The sequence below is a fragment of the Miniopterus natalensis genome, chromosome 5 (genome assembly GCF_054644295.1).
Source record: "Miniopterus natalensis isolate mMinNat1 chromosome 5, mMinNat1.hap1, whole genome shotgun sequence".
NCBI lineage: Eukaryota > Metazoa > Chordata > Mammalia > Chiroptera > Miniopteridae > Miniopterus > Miniopterus natalensis.
The window spans coordinates 16,743,540-16,760,078 of NC_142085.1; the positions used below are offsets into that span (position 1 = coordinate 16,743,540).

At 35.8% G+C, this 16,539-nt stretch overlaps 1 protein-coding gene across 1 annotated transcript in view; it reads left to right on the top strand.

The window, feature by feature from the left end:
- The window catches only part of CDC5L (cell division cycle 5 like), a 46,792-nt gene extending 30,494 nt beyond the window's left edge, over positions 1 to 16,298 (top strand). The window contains exons 15-16 of the mRNA XM_087817421.1: positions 9,029 to 9,241; positions 10,042 to 16,298. Of these exons, the coding sequence (XP_087673547.1) occupies positions 9,029 to 9,241; positions 10,042 to 10,146 (318 nt within the window). The 3' untranslated portion in view covers positions 10,147 to 16,298. The remainder of the gene's footprint in view (positions 1 to 9,028; positions 9,242 to 10,041) is intronic.
- Positions 16,299 to 16,539: the final 241 nt, after the last annotated feature.

Sequence of the window (16,539 nt, forward strand, 5' to 3'; positions counted from 1 at the left end):
TACAGTAATTTTTATTTCTATGTTGAATTGGTCTTGTGAGTTTTGAAGGGAAAAGTACAGAAAGAACCATTGCTGTTCTTTTGGAGATTTATTTGGGTCGTTTATGAGCAACCATTAAAAACATGTGGTTCTCTTTGTTCAGTTCAGTACCAGGAACTGAAATCTTCCGTTGAACTATTTTTGTTGAAATATTGGTGATTTTGAAAGAATATTCATAAAACAGTTTGAAGTAATTTTTCTTTTCTTGACTCCTGGGTATTGTTTACCCAGCTAGTTACTTTTAAAGAATATGTAATCAAATCCTTTAATTTAGTAAACTGTGCTTATTTCAAATGAAAGTTCATTAAATCTTTAAAAAGAAGAAAAGAGACTCAAAAACCCAAATAAACAAATCCCCCGTTTTACTTGTATCCATCCCTAATTCAGAACTAGGTTTGTCTTAGCTTATTTTAGTTTTTGAAGACACAATTCTACTGGTTTGAAATACATAAATATTTTATTTCAATTGTGGTAATTCTTTCATCATTTCAGTTGATTGCTAAATTATAAACATTATTCAAAGTTTGTTGTGGGGAAGAAACTCCAGTTGTATTATATAAACTAAATGCTATACTTAAATTATCCTTTCCACTCTTAGGTTCAGGGAGATATGCTTTTCTGTGTAAGCACAGTATACCATGGCTGCCAGTGTGTTTGATTTTTGCTGCCATGAACTTTGGAACAGTGAATTTAAATTATGGCCCTATCACAGCATATCAAGCAAGATGAAATCCAGCTTTGTCGTGGTTGGTGTCTCCTAAATGGATTAAAAAATATACCCGGAGGTTTATATTGGAGCTAGTCTTTGAACCATTACTCATGATTAATATTTGAAACTTAGAACTTAAATGAAAATCCTTAAGATACTCATTTAAAACTAATAGAACCATCTCAGATTTTATGTAGAATGTGGTGGGTGGTGCAAGGAGTCTTTTAAATAGAATCAGAATGTAGACACAGGTCAGAAGTAAGTGGAAAAGACTTCTGAATTATAACCAAGTCCATGTATTTTATTCTGCTTTGGAGGCAGAATTAACTTGAGAACCTTGTCAGACATTTGTGTGTAAAATAAGGCAGGAACAGCAAATAGAAATGACAGCTAATATCAGAAAAGGAAAAGTTAGAAAGCTTAGCATGTTGATGCCATTTAAGTATGGTGACAAAAAGCCGTATGAATTTTAATAGCTTTTGAGAGGGCATTATAATGTAGGAGGGTAGAGTGGTTGCTGTTTATAGAGATACCCCCAAATAAATAAGAAAAGCTTAATTTCTGTTCAGTGTTATGTTATTGCTTTGTTTGTTTTTTTAAAGAGGTATGGCTGTAATTGTAGAGAAGTAGTCACCAAATGGTTAAAAAGAAAAGAGCTTTAGCACTTTATTTAATCACGTTTGGTGAATGTTACTGGACATCTGTGTGCCAGCCCCTGTTCTAGGCCCTGGGGGCACAGCAGCAAACAAGGCAGATGAGCTCTCCACTCCTTTGGACTTCAGTTATCTGGAAAAGGCTTCATGTGGAGAACCTCCTTTTCTGACGATGCCAGATAAATGAGTCATTACTGTGTTTGGGAAGTGCAAATAGAATTTGAAGTGTTCTAATTTGTTTCCACTTTAAGTGGAAATAGGAAATCGTCTGAAGACATAATTATTTTGAGTGAAATAATTTCCAGTAGGTGCAAAAGTGAAATGAGAAGTCTGAATTTAGGCCTGCTATTAAATTTAATAGTATTTGAAATAGTATCTAAACTGCTGTGTTGAGGAAGTTTGGCTGAAAAGTAGATTTTGTCATGTTAGCTATAAAAATGGAAAGGCTTTCCTTAGAGGTGGAAACTAGGTCCAGAAGTAATACTTCTCCCTGTATTTTACTGGCACAGTCAACTTAGTCAAGAAATATTATGTAACATTGACTTCTTGGAAATAAAGTAACTTAAAGAACACAGATAACAGACTTAAAATTCTTCTCAGTGTATTTGTAGAACTCTTTGAGGACCCTTGCATTTACTGAATGGTTATGTTTCAGCAAAATTGGCTGCATAATGGATCCCATTTTCTCAGTGACTTCTATTATAAAGTCAGATGTTTTAACACAGGAAAAATATTCCCTTAATACTTTAAAGAGTGAAAACTTAGGGTAAGGATTAAGTTGGTGGGCAATTCTGGATGGAGGACTATATGTTGTATCTCAGTAGGCTTATATTCCCTTGTGAGTGAGTGAGTGAGTGAGTGAGAGAGAGAGAGAGAGAGAGAGAGAGAGAGAGAGAGAGAGAGAGAGCGTGCGTGGCATGGGCTGCAGGAGAGGAGTCCCCAGAACTTTGGAATGCTCTGTTTCTCAAGTTCTGCTCTGCCATGACCCTTAAAGGCATTGGCAGATGTCTTGGTTGTTCCTAGTAAGAGTTTGAGAGCTAGACCAGAGATCTTGGTACAACCATGTTGCTTCTCTTATGCGTCTGCATTGAGTTGAATTTGTTTCATGCAGTTTGTGTTTCATTTCCTAACTTGTGCAGATGTAAAGTGCTCTCGGTGTTGTTTTGTTGGTACATTCCTGTTTCTGGAAAGGTGTTTAGTAAGGTTTTGCCTACCACTTAGCTTGTTTTGCAGGGGTGCAATCTGAGAATTGCTGACAATCACTTACTTGGACCTGCATCTCATCAGTATAGAGAAGGGTTGCTGATAAAACTTAATGCTAGTAAGCAGTATAGAGAAAAAGGAGAGACACTCATGGACTCTTGTTTGAAAACTTTTTGATGGCTGAACCACATCTTTACTACTACGGGATCATATTGCTTAACGATGGACCGGGAAGTGGAGCTGCCGTTGACTATATTTTTTCCAGTGGCATAAGTTTATATTATGAGTCCCTAAGCAAGAGTTTCAGCGAGGGATGCTCTTAATGTTTCTGAACCTCACTGTAGCAGGCTTTAACTGAAGACAATATTGGAGACCCAAGGATAATGTGTTTATTTTGGAATTACTTAAGCTTAGTAATCTTAACAAATTTAGTGAGTTTGAAAGTAACAGTTACTTTTATAAGTCCCATACAGCCCCCTTTTGTAATGACCCAAGGAAATACTTATGCTTCCACTGATTCATCTCCTGGGGACCATCAGTTTTCCATTGGTCTCTGTCTAGTCTTTTTTAGACAGTTTCTTTTCTATGCATTTAAAAATAACATTTGTAGGGCATTTTTCTATAATACCAGTACTTTGTAGAAAATTTAAAAGAAATTTAAAAAATGAAGACAACCTACCATCTAGACATAATCACAAAATAACATTTTGTATTTGTGTATCTGTGTGCGTGTGTGTGTGTGTGTGTGTGTGTGTGTGTGTATATGTATGAGTACAAATATATAAGATTAAATGTGATAGGAAAATGGTTACTGTACGTAACACATCTGTATGGATGAAAGGAGGGAAGTGTTTAAAATTGGGATCGTCATATACTGCTTTGTTCATTTAATAGTATAATATTATAAATATTAAAAAAATAGAAAGAAACCTGATCACTTGCTCTCATTTAAAGTCTGTGGCAAAGATTAGGTGTTGTGAAATCTCCAAATAATTACATGAGTTATAGTCTGCCCAACTTCTTAAAAAGTTGTTAGTAACTTTTTTCCTTGGTAAAATTTTTCTGAGATGATTGTTTTCCTAGTTTTTTAGCTTGTTAAGAATTAAAGAATTTTGAATTTAAAAATATAAGCTGGGGAAAGTAAAAGCTTTTTTGAAGTGTCAAAATTCTTATAAATGGATATGTACAGGTTAAGTCAGGGGAAGCGTGATGGGCAGATCCATTAATTAAGATTTTGTTTACATGTGTCTGGAATTTGTTTTTCAGGGAACTGTCTGGTGGCATTAAGCCATTTAGTCCCACAACTTGAATTTCTTCAGGCATGTTTGCAGTTCCGGGGCTGAGGCAGGGAAGACTTTCATTATTAGCAGTGGTGTAGGCTAACGTGTTGGACTTTTAAGTAGGACATAACTGCATAGCTTCGTCACTTGTGGCTGTGTGGCCTAAGGCAAGTTACTTAACCTCTCTGGGTATCAAATTTCCTTATCTATTAAATTTTGGGTAGAGAATAGTTTTTATCTCACGGAAATAAGAGTTTGAGATAATATAAGATTAAATGAGATACTGTGTGCCTAGCAAATACCAAGTTTTAGTGAGTGGGAATTTTCTCCCACGCCTTTCAGGTGTGTTCATCCTTAGTGTTATCTAAATTGGGTAAACTTGGTGTATGCTTTGAGGTATCAAAAAGTAACTTCACCTTGAACAGCAGCAGGGCGGCTGAGTTTTTATTTTATAAAATTTGACGAATGTCTGAAATTTGAGACATGGTTGATCTTAAGAGAGAGATTAAGACTCAGTCTGATTTTGGTTAGTATAAATGGATTTTACATAATTGTGGATTTTAATTTAACATTTGATACATATATTTTGGTGTGTTGAAATAGTTGGCATACTGTACATTTTAATGTCTACATTATATTTCATTGTATTGATGTTTCATGGTTTGTGGTGTGCAGTCTTGAAATAATTACCTTTAGAGTAGAAATTGAATTTGAATTTTAAAAAGCCTTTTATTATGGGAATTTAAAAATATAGCCAAAAGTACACTATTGTAATGAGTCCTTGTGTATTATCACCCAGCTCTGACAGTCATCAACTCATGTAGCCACTGCTTCAATTTCCTCTTCTTTATTATTTTGAAGCAAATTCCAGACATACTATAAAACAGAGTTATGGTGCATGAAATTTGTCAGCTTGGTTTCCTTACACATATGTAGATATATTCTCATTCATCTCCTTTTTTAAATTGAATTTTTCTCTCTCATTTTGGTTGTAGTCAGCTTTAATTATATCAAGTGTTATTCTGCTTTAAATTTGTAATGTTATGGTGAACTTTATTATTAGACATTTAGTGCTGATATATATTTAAAGCAAAAACTTCCATTGTAACCATATTTGGGAGGCTGGTCTGGTGACAAGTAAGCAACATATTTAATCCTAGCTCCACTAACTTTGTTAGGTGTTTTAAGACTTCTAAATGTATCTTTAAGTGCATAAAAGGAGTAAAAAGATTTATTTTGAGAACCTTTGTTAAATCAGTCAAAAGGTGCTGTGCGATCTCCTTTAGCCAGTGGCGTTTAAAGGCTTAGAAATGTGAATCTGGTTAAATCAGAATCTGGTTCTTCCCGAGTCTTTCTTTATAAACAATAAGGTGTTATACTCTGTTGGACACTACTGTTGTTTCTGTGTGTGCGTGTAGGGTGGGGGAGTTGGGACTTTCTGAAGGTAGTTCTCTCCCATATCTGCATTGGCTGGAAAAAGGCCCAACAGGTTAGGGTAGGTTTTATTTTTCTCCTAAAGCACCTTGAGCAGTCATAGGTTGAACATTTTACAGTGTATGCAGATATCTTCCTTCACATTTTATTTCATTTACAGGTTACATTTGATATTATTTTGTATTAGTTTCAGGTGTATAGCATATAGTGGTTAGTCACCATATACTTCACAAAGTGTTCCCCGCCAATATTTCCAGTACCCACCTGGCACCATACACAGTTGTCTCGCTATTTGTATTATTGACTATATTCCGTTATGTGCTTTACCTCCCCCTCACTGTTTTGTAACTACCAATTTGTTCTTCTTAATCCAGTCATTCCTTCACATTTTAATGATCAGATGGCAGATGTAAGATAACTAAGCTAAAATTGAATATTAAAAGCAGTATTCCATTTCTTTATATTTTTAGTGACTAACTTTATATAGTTGACTAAATTAAATTTTTTCTGTACTTAAAATTTTTTTGGTATAATTTATTTCCATATTTACTTGGAATCTTAGCACAATATTTGAGCCAGAAGACTGTTACAAAGCTCGAACTAAATTAAATATAATTGTTGCCGTTAAATAGAAGCTAGCAACTTTGCAGTTTTATTGGGAATAATAAATGACTCAACTGTGTGTGAGGTGGTAATTCACAGATATAAGGTACTAATCATACTGCATGTGCCTTGATGACTAGTTAAACACTTTCTGAGCATAAGTATTATGCTGTTACACCAGATTAGAAATTGAATATCCATGGAGTGCAATGGGTAGCTAATTGGATGATCTTAACCAATGAAAATGATAATTTGTGTGACTAATTTTAAAAAAGCAACCCCCCCCCCCCCCCCCCAATATATATTAATTTGAAATTCGGTGCTGTTAAGGTTTTTGGAATGTGTATTTGAATCCACATATAATTAGAGTATCAGATGTTGGTATCCTTAGAACATGCTGAATTATAATAGAAGGAACTCATGGGTTTTATTTTTTACTTGTTATTGGGTATGAGGACTTTTTGGTAGGTCTAGTTAAGAGAAGATAGCTGATATCTAGTTTCTGTAATGACAATGGCTGATTGTCTATTAGAATCATCAGGGGCTTTAAAAATACAGAGGTCTGAGACCATTAAATAAGGGTCCCTGGGTTTAGTACACTGGCACTGGTAGATTTTAAAGATCTATAGATAATTCTAAAGTTTAGCAGGGGTTGAAAACCACTGGCTTGAAAAGATGTGCTCTAGTTACATGGTGTGGTGGTCCTCAGGAGGCAAACTGCTCCCTTAAAATGAGGAACAGGTGTTTTTCCTTGCTTTATTTCCAGGAAGGGGTCCATGTCATTTTTTTTATCAAAGTTGGAATTATAAAGAAGGTTTTAAAGCCTCATTTATAGTCCCTTGGTCTTTTAGAGAGGCGAGCAAAAATGTTTAAACTCTTAGTGTCTATAAAATAATTGTAATCAGAGCTAACATTTGTTGACTGCTTACTCTGTGCCAGTCACTGGGCAGCTAAAGGCTTTCATATCACATACATTATCTTATTTAAGCTTCATAATAACTTTTAGCAATGGCTGCCATTTTACTGATGGAGAAATAGAGACACAAGTCAAATAACTTGTATCAGCTCAGAATATCTGGGTGGTAGTGCTGGGTAGGAAGAGTGACTTACTCTTAGCACCTATGCTGTGCCAGCTCTCTTCATCCAGTATTCCCTGACCCTTAGCAGATATATCATTGCCGTGGAATGTATTTCTATTTATTATCTATTAGAGGAAAATGGCTCCTTCATAAAAGATACTATTTATTCATGGATTTATTCTTCAGGTGAATTACAGAGGAATGAAAGCTTATTAACTTACAAAATGCTGAAGATACGACTGGTTTTAAAAGAGCTTTACTTAAATTAATTTTAGATTAATCTCATGTAACGTCCTTCCTCTGCTCCCCTTTCCAAAGCTTATCTGACTTTGGCTTTTAATAAACTGAGTTGGAAAAAATGAAATACCATTTTCCCAGTAAAAGTGTACCTATATTTCAAGGAACACTTCATTTTTTGGTGTTCTTATATATTCTGATTTTACATAAAGCATTGATATTGGCATGTTTATTTTTAAATTAGATATCACTCATTGAAGTGTATGTTTCAAAGTTATCATGGAAAGCTATATATTAGTTTTGGTGATTATATTATTTATAAATATTTAAAAAACATCCTATGTACAGTTTTCATATTAGCCTTTTACATTTGACATTTTCCCTTGGTACCTTTTCTGCTTGTTTACTGCTACCCCCCACATTTAGTATTGCAGAAAAAAAAAGTATTTACATTGTCATCTGTCTCCTTTGTTATGGGTGCTCTCAATCTTGTTATTATGAATTAAAGAGTATCATTGGGGGATCCTTTATCCTGAAGCTACTTAATTTTGTTTATGGAGGCCACTTGATGGAATGGAATCAGTGTGAGAGGGGACCAGGTGGGAGGGAGGGTGGAAAGAAGAAGTGGAGGGAGGGAGGAGAGGAAGAACTGACACACACAAAGAAATCAACCCTGATTTAATAATTATTAAGGCTTTGACCTCACAATTTTAAGTGTTGTATGTTGAAAGCAAGCATTTGCAGGTCACTTTAAAGTGGGGTGCAGAATATACCAATGGGATGTTATGCCAATGGGATTCTGCATACACACCTCTTCCCTTCTCCTCCACCTTTCCTTAGACCTTCTCAGCTGGGGCTTTCTTTGACTGTGTATCAGCTTTAGAATTTTGTTCAAATCTTTCTTCTTTTTTTTTTTAATATATTTTTATTGATTTCAGAGAGAGGAAAGGAGAGGGAGAGAGAGAGAGAGAAACGTCAATGATGAGAGAGTCATTGACCAGCTGCCTAGCCTGTAACCTAGGCATGTGCCCTGACCGGGAATCGAACCCCGATTGCCTAGGATCTTAGGTCGACGCTCAACCGCTGAGCCACGCCCGGCCGGGCTCAAATCTTTCTTCTGTTAATTGCTCCTCTCTTGTTCTTTTGTGGGTTTATACATTTTTAAGTCTTTCCCTCTAATTTTAGAATGATCTGAGGAGGAAGCCCACCTGTGCTCAATATATATATTTATAGAAAACTCATTTTTCTTAATTTTATGATGTCCTTTCACTCCTTAAAAAGTAAAAAGAAAATTGTGTTGACAAATGTGATACTCTCTTTCCTTAATGGGTTATATGCCAAATTTAGGATTTTTACATTATAAAAATAATCTAGTAATTTTATAATTTGAGGGGTTATGTTTTGATCACAATTATTAAAAATGTACAAGTATAATGTAGAAGTACATTTTTGAGCTATAGGTGGTGAAGATGAGTCGCTGGTAGTTCCAGAATCAATGCAGATTAATGATAGCAGAAGTTATTTTCAGAAGTAGAGATTAGTTTTTCCATACTGTGACATTCAGGGCTGCTTTGAGATTGAATTATGGGTGAAATTACTATAAATATGTTATTTAGGACTAACCTGTAAAACCCTTCAGGTGCAAGACAGAGCCTTCTTAAGCCTAATTTTGTGTTATGGTAGCTGAAGTATAAGGAACTCTACTGTGCTTCTACTTTGAGCCAGTATTGCCTTTTCAGTTCTGTTGTTTAGCCTGCTTTTCTCATGTGTGCTGATGTGATCTCCCCCCAGATAAACAGGGGTCACATGACAACAGAAGCCAAGAGAGCTGCAAAGATGGAAAAGAAGATGAAGATTTTGCTCGGGGGTTACCAATCTCGTGCTATGGGGCTCATGAAGCAGTTGAACGACTTATGGGACCAGATTGAGCAGGCCTACTTAGAGTTACGCACCTTCGAAGAACTTAAGAAGCATGAGGACTCTGCAATTCCCAGGAGGCTAGAGGTAACGTCCTTACTGCCCTGCAGCAGGGCTTAGAAGGAGAGCTGCAAGAATTCTCCAGGGCTTTCCCCTTTTCTCTTCTCTCCCCTCCCCTCCTCCTCCCCTCCCCCTCCCCCTCCCTCCCCCTCTCCCTGGCTATCTTCTGAAGTGGATACTGTCTGGCCTTTTCCAGTGAGGGCCTAAGCTTTTCTGATCTAGAATTGCCTGGGTGTGGATGGAGATAGGAGACCAGCGATGCAAAGGCTTTTCCTTTACTAGTTTTCTGTTTTGTATAAAGATACATTATGAAATGAAATAAGTACCCTTGTGATATATCCCCCTGAAACAAAATTGTGTCCCATTCATGTAGCTCTCCAAGGTACATTAAACTGGTATCTTTTTGTTTGGTAATTTAGGGTGCTGGGAATATAGGTAGTCATTCCAAACCATCAAGTTCCTTTGGTCACATTCGATTAACTTGATTTCCTGAGTGCGCATGATAGCCCCTGCCAAGATAAAATGCAGGCAGGGCTTAAGTGCATTTTTTGGTATTGATAGTACAATAATGGTTTGTTTATTTGAGATAGAAGCAGAGATTTTACAAAAACATGGCGGTCATCTGACTAATCAAAGAAGGGCCTTAGTAGTATTTGTTTTATAGCAAAAGTAGGTGCTATTTTTGTTTCTCTTTGAGCAATGCTTGCCTCCTAAGAGTCAATACGACTGAACTCAGCTGTTTGTAAGATGATAAAGTACCATAAGATCCTTTTTAATTTTCAGTGCTTACTTATGAAATAATTATTTAATATTTTTGTCTCTTCAAGTGTCTAAAAGAAGATGTTCAGCGACAACAGGAAAGAGAGAAGGAACTTCAGCAAAGATATGCTGATTTGCTGATGGAGAAAGAATCTTTAAATTCTAAAATATGAAGCACAGTGTATATTCTGTCACAAGATAATTAATTTCTGGTTTTCATACTCTGGAAGGCTGAAACTGATGTTTATCTTCATTGACAAATTTGCCCATAATCTGTGGTTTTTTGGTTGTTTATTTTAAACGATATCGATCTAACACATTCTATGTATAAAGACTTTAACTCCACAAGACATTTTAGGGTTTAAATTATTATGACAATCATTCTTTTAGCAGTGTCATATTTGCAGATTTTTTTAAAGTTTCGGCCTTTATCTTAAAAGCTTGATTTTAAAGTGCTGCCTGTGAGTATACTCTTGAATAAAAACAAAATAAAAAAATTGAGGATGTAGCCTTTTGTTTGAAGTAATTGGATACTTTTAGAGTGCCCACAAACCAGGAAATAATGAATAACTCTCTGTAGTCAAATGGTGACCCAGTATCTTAACTTAAACCCCAAAGAGGCAATCCTTTTGTGGCTTTGTTAGTTTTTAGTTTTTACTGTTTTAGCATAGAATGGTCATTTGTCTCTATACTGACAAGATAGATTAACTTTTTAATACCTCTTTTTTTTTCTTCCCTCCAATATAATTTTAGGGAAGATCTCTTCTCTGCCCAGCTACTTACATACGTAGTTTATGGATTAGGGCTCAAGATTTCTTGACTTGTTATTTTCTTGTAAAAGTTTTCTGACAAAGGCATTTTAAAGATTAATTTCAGCAGGGCTATCAAACTTCAATTATTAAAGCTCTGTGTTTATCTTAACAAGTCAGTCACACAGATGTAGAATTTGGGGAATGGATGGGTAGAGGTGAGAAGATCTAACTTTGTAACAATGCATAGGAAATCATTTAGGGCAGTATTAGTGTAGTTGGCTACACATTCAATATAGGCCAACAATGTGTTGGAGTCACCAAAAAAATTTGCCTAATCTTAGAATATTAGGGACTTAAAAGGGAGGGAGAGAAGGATACATTCATTAATCAGATATTTATTGTCCGAGTCCTGGAGACAGAACAGTGAGTAAAACAGGCATAGTTCCTGTTTAGTGGAGCTTACAGTTTATTGAGAATGACAGACAACCAAAATTCAAATGTTTACTGAGTGACTTGTATGCCAGGCACTTTTAAAGTGTTGGAGTTGAACAGTTATTAAGACACAGTTCTTGCTGTCATGGAGGCGACATTGTGGGAGGAGATAATAAACATGCAGGGAATAGGATCAGATCATGAACTTTAAATTCTGTGGAGGGAATTAAAATAGGGTGATGGGAAATAGTGACTGGGTGGCTACTTTAGGTCGGTTGATCATGTTATCTCTAGGGAGGTACCATTTAAGATAGTATGTGATTGACATTTTAGAAGGAGCCCTGTGAGATCGAAGGGAAGTGCAGTGCTGGCAAAGTGAAGAACTAGCAGAAAGGTGTGTAAGAAGCAGAAAGTCAGTATGACCAGCGTGTCACGAATGGCATTTGTATAAGGCCCGATCGTATAGGGCCATATTTATAAGGCTGTAGTAAGGAATTTGGATCTTACTCTATGATGGGAAGCTTTCCTTCTAAGCAAAGGAATGACATGGTCAGATTTGTTTTAGAAACATCCTGTGGCCATACTGTGTAATTGGCCGGTGTGGCTCAGTTGGCTGAGTGTAATCCATTGCACCAGAAGGTGGCGGTTTCAATTCCCCATCAGGGTACATGCCCAGGTTCCAGGCTTGGTCCTGTAGGGGGCGTGCCTCTCCCTAGGTCGAAATTAAGGAATCAGTTACTTCAGGAGCCTGATGCAGTAATCCTGGCAAACGAGAATGACTCATACTAGGATAGAAGCAGTCCTGATGGAGGCGTGGAAAGATTTGAGCAGCAATAGTTCTGGTCAGATCATACATTTGTATTTTCCTGGTATCTACTTAATTCTAGTACTTTTCCTGGTAATTTTGCATGGGTATTCTAGGAAACACTTAGATAGCTATGAGGAATGATGGTTTTCTAATAGTCTTATTTAATTTTTATTGCATGTTTTGTTGGCTGAAATGTTTAGAACAGCATTAAGTAACGATTATAACAGTAGACATTCTTGTTTTGTTTCTGACTTTAATGGGAACATCCATAGCAGTTACCTTTAGGCTGGCTGTTTTGAGTCAGATATTCTTCATCTAGAAAGGAAATTTCCCTCTATTTTTAGTTTTTATGATTTTTTTTTTAAATTCTCACCCCAGGATATTTTTCCCGTTGCTTTTCAGAGAGGGGGGTGGGGAGAGAGGGAGAGAGAGAAACATCAATATGAGACACATTGATTGGTTGCCTCCTGCACATGCCCTGACTGAGGCTGAGCCTGCCACCGAGGTACTCGCCCTTGGCTGGAATTGAGCATCCGCAGGCAGACACTAACCACTGAGCCAAACCAGCCAGGGCTATTTTTAGTTTTAAAATAATTTCAATTAGATGTGGCTCTGGAATTTTGTCAAATATGCTTTTTGGGTATCTGTTAACATGATTATATAGTTTTTTTTCATTTGATTTGTTGATGACTTTTTTTTTAATGAGAGTACATTTATTAAAGCTGGGGATAGTGAAACAAGGAAGGGCTTAGAACAAAAGAAGCAATAGGAGAGAGCCTAGGAGGGGCTGCTTTGGCTCCCTAGAAATGTTATAGGAAAGAAATGAACCTAGGTGGGGCTCCTTTTAGCTCATTGAAAAGTCAGAGAAAAGGGGACCTTGGTGACAGGTTCAGGGGGTTAGCCTGGGACGGGCTGCCACTATCCATTTCTTTCCTGGTTGCATATCCCGTGGGGACCCTTAGAGTTTAGGAGATGGATGCCTGAGAAGGAACAAAGGTGTGAGCATGCTCCCAAGAGGGAGAGCTCTGTTGATGACATATTAATAGATTTTCTAGCATTAAACAATCTTTGAACTGCTGGAATCAGGTAGATTAAATTTCTTTTTAAAAAAAGATTTATAGCTTACTTGCATATTATGTAGACTTGAATTATACCGATTTGAAATTGTTGATCTAATAGTAATAAAGACTCATTTTGATTTTAAAATTTGAAGTAATACATATACAGTAAACCCTTGATTTTATGGACAAAATTTCTGGTCCATATGTCATGTGAAGATTAACACCTTGTTAATTTTAAATGCTTTTAACCAAGATTTGCTTATAATTAAATTAAGTTATTTTTAAAAAGTTTTAGCAAATAGGCCATATGTTGAAAAAAAAACTGTAGTAATTTCACCGACATAAATAAATACTATATATCTGCAACTATAGTGTACATATTTAAATCCAAGAGTTACTGCTTGTAAACAATGTTCATGGAATGGTTAGCACCTGATCACACTGCAACACATGGATAATTGGTTCTGTTGTTGAGTGGCGTGACTTTCTGCAGCAGTTTTAACACACAGGGGCAGATGTTCCAACACCGTAGCCACGCCCCATCTGTGTACATTTGTTTACTTGCAGTGAGTGGTAAATGCACGCATTTACTAGGCCTATTCAGTATAAATTTAAAATTACAGTAATATATATAGAAACTTTTCTGTGAAATTAATCTTTTCACACATACTTAATTTTAATTATACAAATATGTCTACATAACTAAAAACAGGTAAACTAGCCTTGGCCGGTGTTACTCAGTGGTTAGAGTGTGGCTGACACATTGTAGGATCTCTGGTTCGATTCCCAGTCAAGGGCACCTACCTGAGTTGCAGGTCCGATCCCCAGCCCCGGTTGGGGCATGTGTGGGAGGCAACCAATCAATGTGTCTCTCTCATATCGACGTTTCTCTTTCTCCCCACCACTCTCTCTCTAAAAAAAAAAAAAGGAAAAAATATCCTCCGGTAAGGATTAACAACAGCAAAAACATACAAAAAACAGGCAAACTAATTTGTCAAATTTTTAACACACATTTGGAAAACCTACTTTATTATATAACGGACTTTTGGCTGTAACGGACACCCCCTTGCCCAAATTAGTCTGTTATATCGAGGTTTTACTGTACTTACAGTTTAAAAAGTGACCAAGAATTGCATTGCCTAATTTCAAAACTGGCAGTGTCAGTGCATTTGTAAGCTGTTTGTGCTTTTGCCACACAGCAGTAAAGCTTTGACCGGTAAAGAAACACCCATTGTCTTCTGTCAGCATCCTGGAAAGCCCAGGGTTCCTTACCAGCACCATGCTGGCGGTGATTTTGGCCACTAGTTTAATACATTTATCATACTCTCTTACGAGCAACTCATTGAGTGGAAGTGTTAAAACTAGCATTGAAAAGGATGTTCAATTCTCAGTAACTTTGGGACAAATTGAATGTGATAAAGATCCAAAAGAAACTACCACTGAGCAAGAGTCCCTTTTGAAATAGTAGAAATAATGGCGAGATAAGAAAAAGCAGCCTCGGAGAGAAAGTACACTGCAGTGATTGTGGGCTTCTGCTGCCCCAACTGTGTACCCCCTGCTTTTACATTTATTTTTCTGGGAAAATCAGTTTTAAAATATATGGTGTCCTCTGGAATGCATTTTTCCTAAAATGTGACTGCCTTAATGGTACTATAGAGTTTGATTTGCTAATATTTTACTTAGGAAAATTGCATTTTCACATGAGTGAGTTTGGTCTTTTGGCTATTATCCAAGCTTTGACATTGGGATTTTGCTAGCTCTATAAGGCGGATAGGATAACTATATATATTTTTCTATGCATTAAGCAGTTATATTATAGCACAGGAGTGATTTGTTCCATGAAATATTGAAGGACTGTGCTTATAAAACTGGAGTTCAGAGCCCTTTTTGGAAAGAATTTCTTGATAGCTATCAGTTTCTTTTGTGACTATCAGTATGTCATCTGTTTTTAAATTTAGGTAACTTTAAAATTTTGTTTTCAAATGTATTTTTCCTTTTGTGTTTATTATTTACTAAAGATAATTTATACTTTTCTAGCAAACTTCATTTTTTGAAATTTAATGCATTTATTAGCAGAGAATATTAATAGAGAATAAAAAATTTCTATTAAATTTGCTACTTCTAGGTTATAAGAAACTTACCTTTTCTTAGTTCTACCATTTCTTATTTTTTTCTTGATTAGACTTGCTAAAGGTATCTATTTTCCTTTCAAAACAACCAGTTTGGATTTGTTTATCAATTGTGATTTTGTATTTATTTCTCATTTTATGTTTATTATTTTTGTTTTCTCTAGATGTCTTCCCTGTAACTTTTGAGTCTGATGCTTATTTTTTGTTTTTGGTTGTGTACAGTGAATACATTGAAGGTTTTTGCTTATCTCTAATTTCACATATGTTCCCATCCCAGCTATGTTGATGTGTTTTCTAAGTAGTTTATTATTGTGTTTTAAATTTTGGGTTTATTAATTAAGAATATTTGAAAAATTCTGTGCAGCTGGCTTTTTCTTTGTTTTTCAATTTTTGCTACTTGTAGGATTTTCTTACCTTGTGGAAAGAAAATATGGCTTATATAGTTTTTGCTTTTTAGAATTTATTGAGATATTGGGCCTAACATTTTAAGAAAGTATTCTATGGACGTCTCTAACGAAGGTTTATTCAGTTTGTGTGGGACAGGTGAACTTGTGTTTCACTTTATTCAATCATCTTACATTGTTCCAGTTTTGTTTTTTTATTTTTGGTTATAAACTATCATAGACAAGTACTGTTGGCCTAAAGTCTCCTAATATAGGTATTCCTATCAGTTCTATCTTGTTCGTCTAGAGCTTTTGCTTAGTGTATTTTGATACTGTTATTTAGTGTACAAATACTTGTGTCTGTTAAGTACAATTTATAAGAAAGACGTACTAGTCTGTAAATTTACTTTTTTTTCCCTAATTATGTTTTTTGTATTGGCTTTTACTTGTTGGATATTAGAATATTTCTCTTCTTTTTTGTTTATATTTGCTTGATAAATTGATTTTTATCCTTTTATTTTAAGTTTTATATAATTTTTAGTTGTCTCTTAAACAACATGTCTTTTTATATTTCAACCCATTTGGAGAGTGTTTACATTTTATTAGGGGAGTCTAATCCATTTGCTTTTATGTTAATTACTGACTCTGTAATCATGTTTTATGCTTTCTCACTGATTCCTCTCATTTCCTAAAAGGACTCTAATTTCCTGGCTTTAATTTTCTTAGTGATTTAGAAAATATACATCCTCTTTTTTAAAAAGTTTTCTTTTGTTCTTTTTTAAAAAATCCTCACCTGAGGATATGTTTTTATTGATTTTAGAGAGAAAGGAAGGGGGAGGGAGAAACATTGATGTGAGAGAGAGATAGCGATTGGTTGCCTCCTGTACGCACCCGGACTGGGGATCAAACCTGCAGCCTGGGTATATGGTCTGACCGGGAATCGAACCCTTGACCTTTTCATGTATGGGGTGATGCTCCAGCCAACTCAGCCACACTGGCCA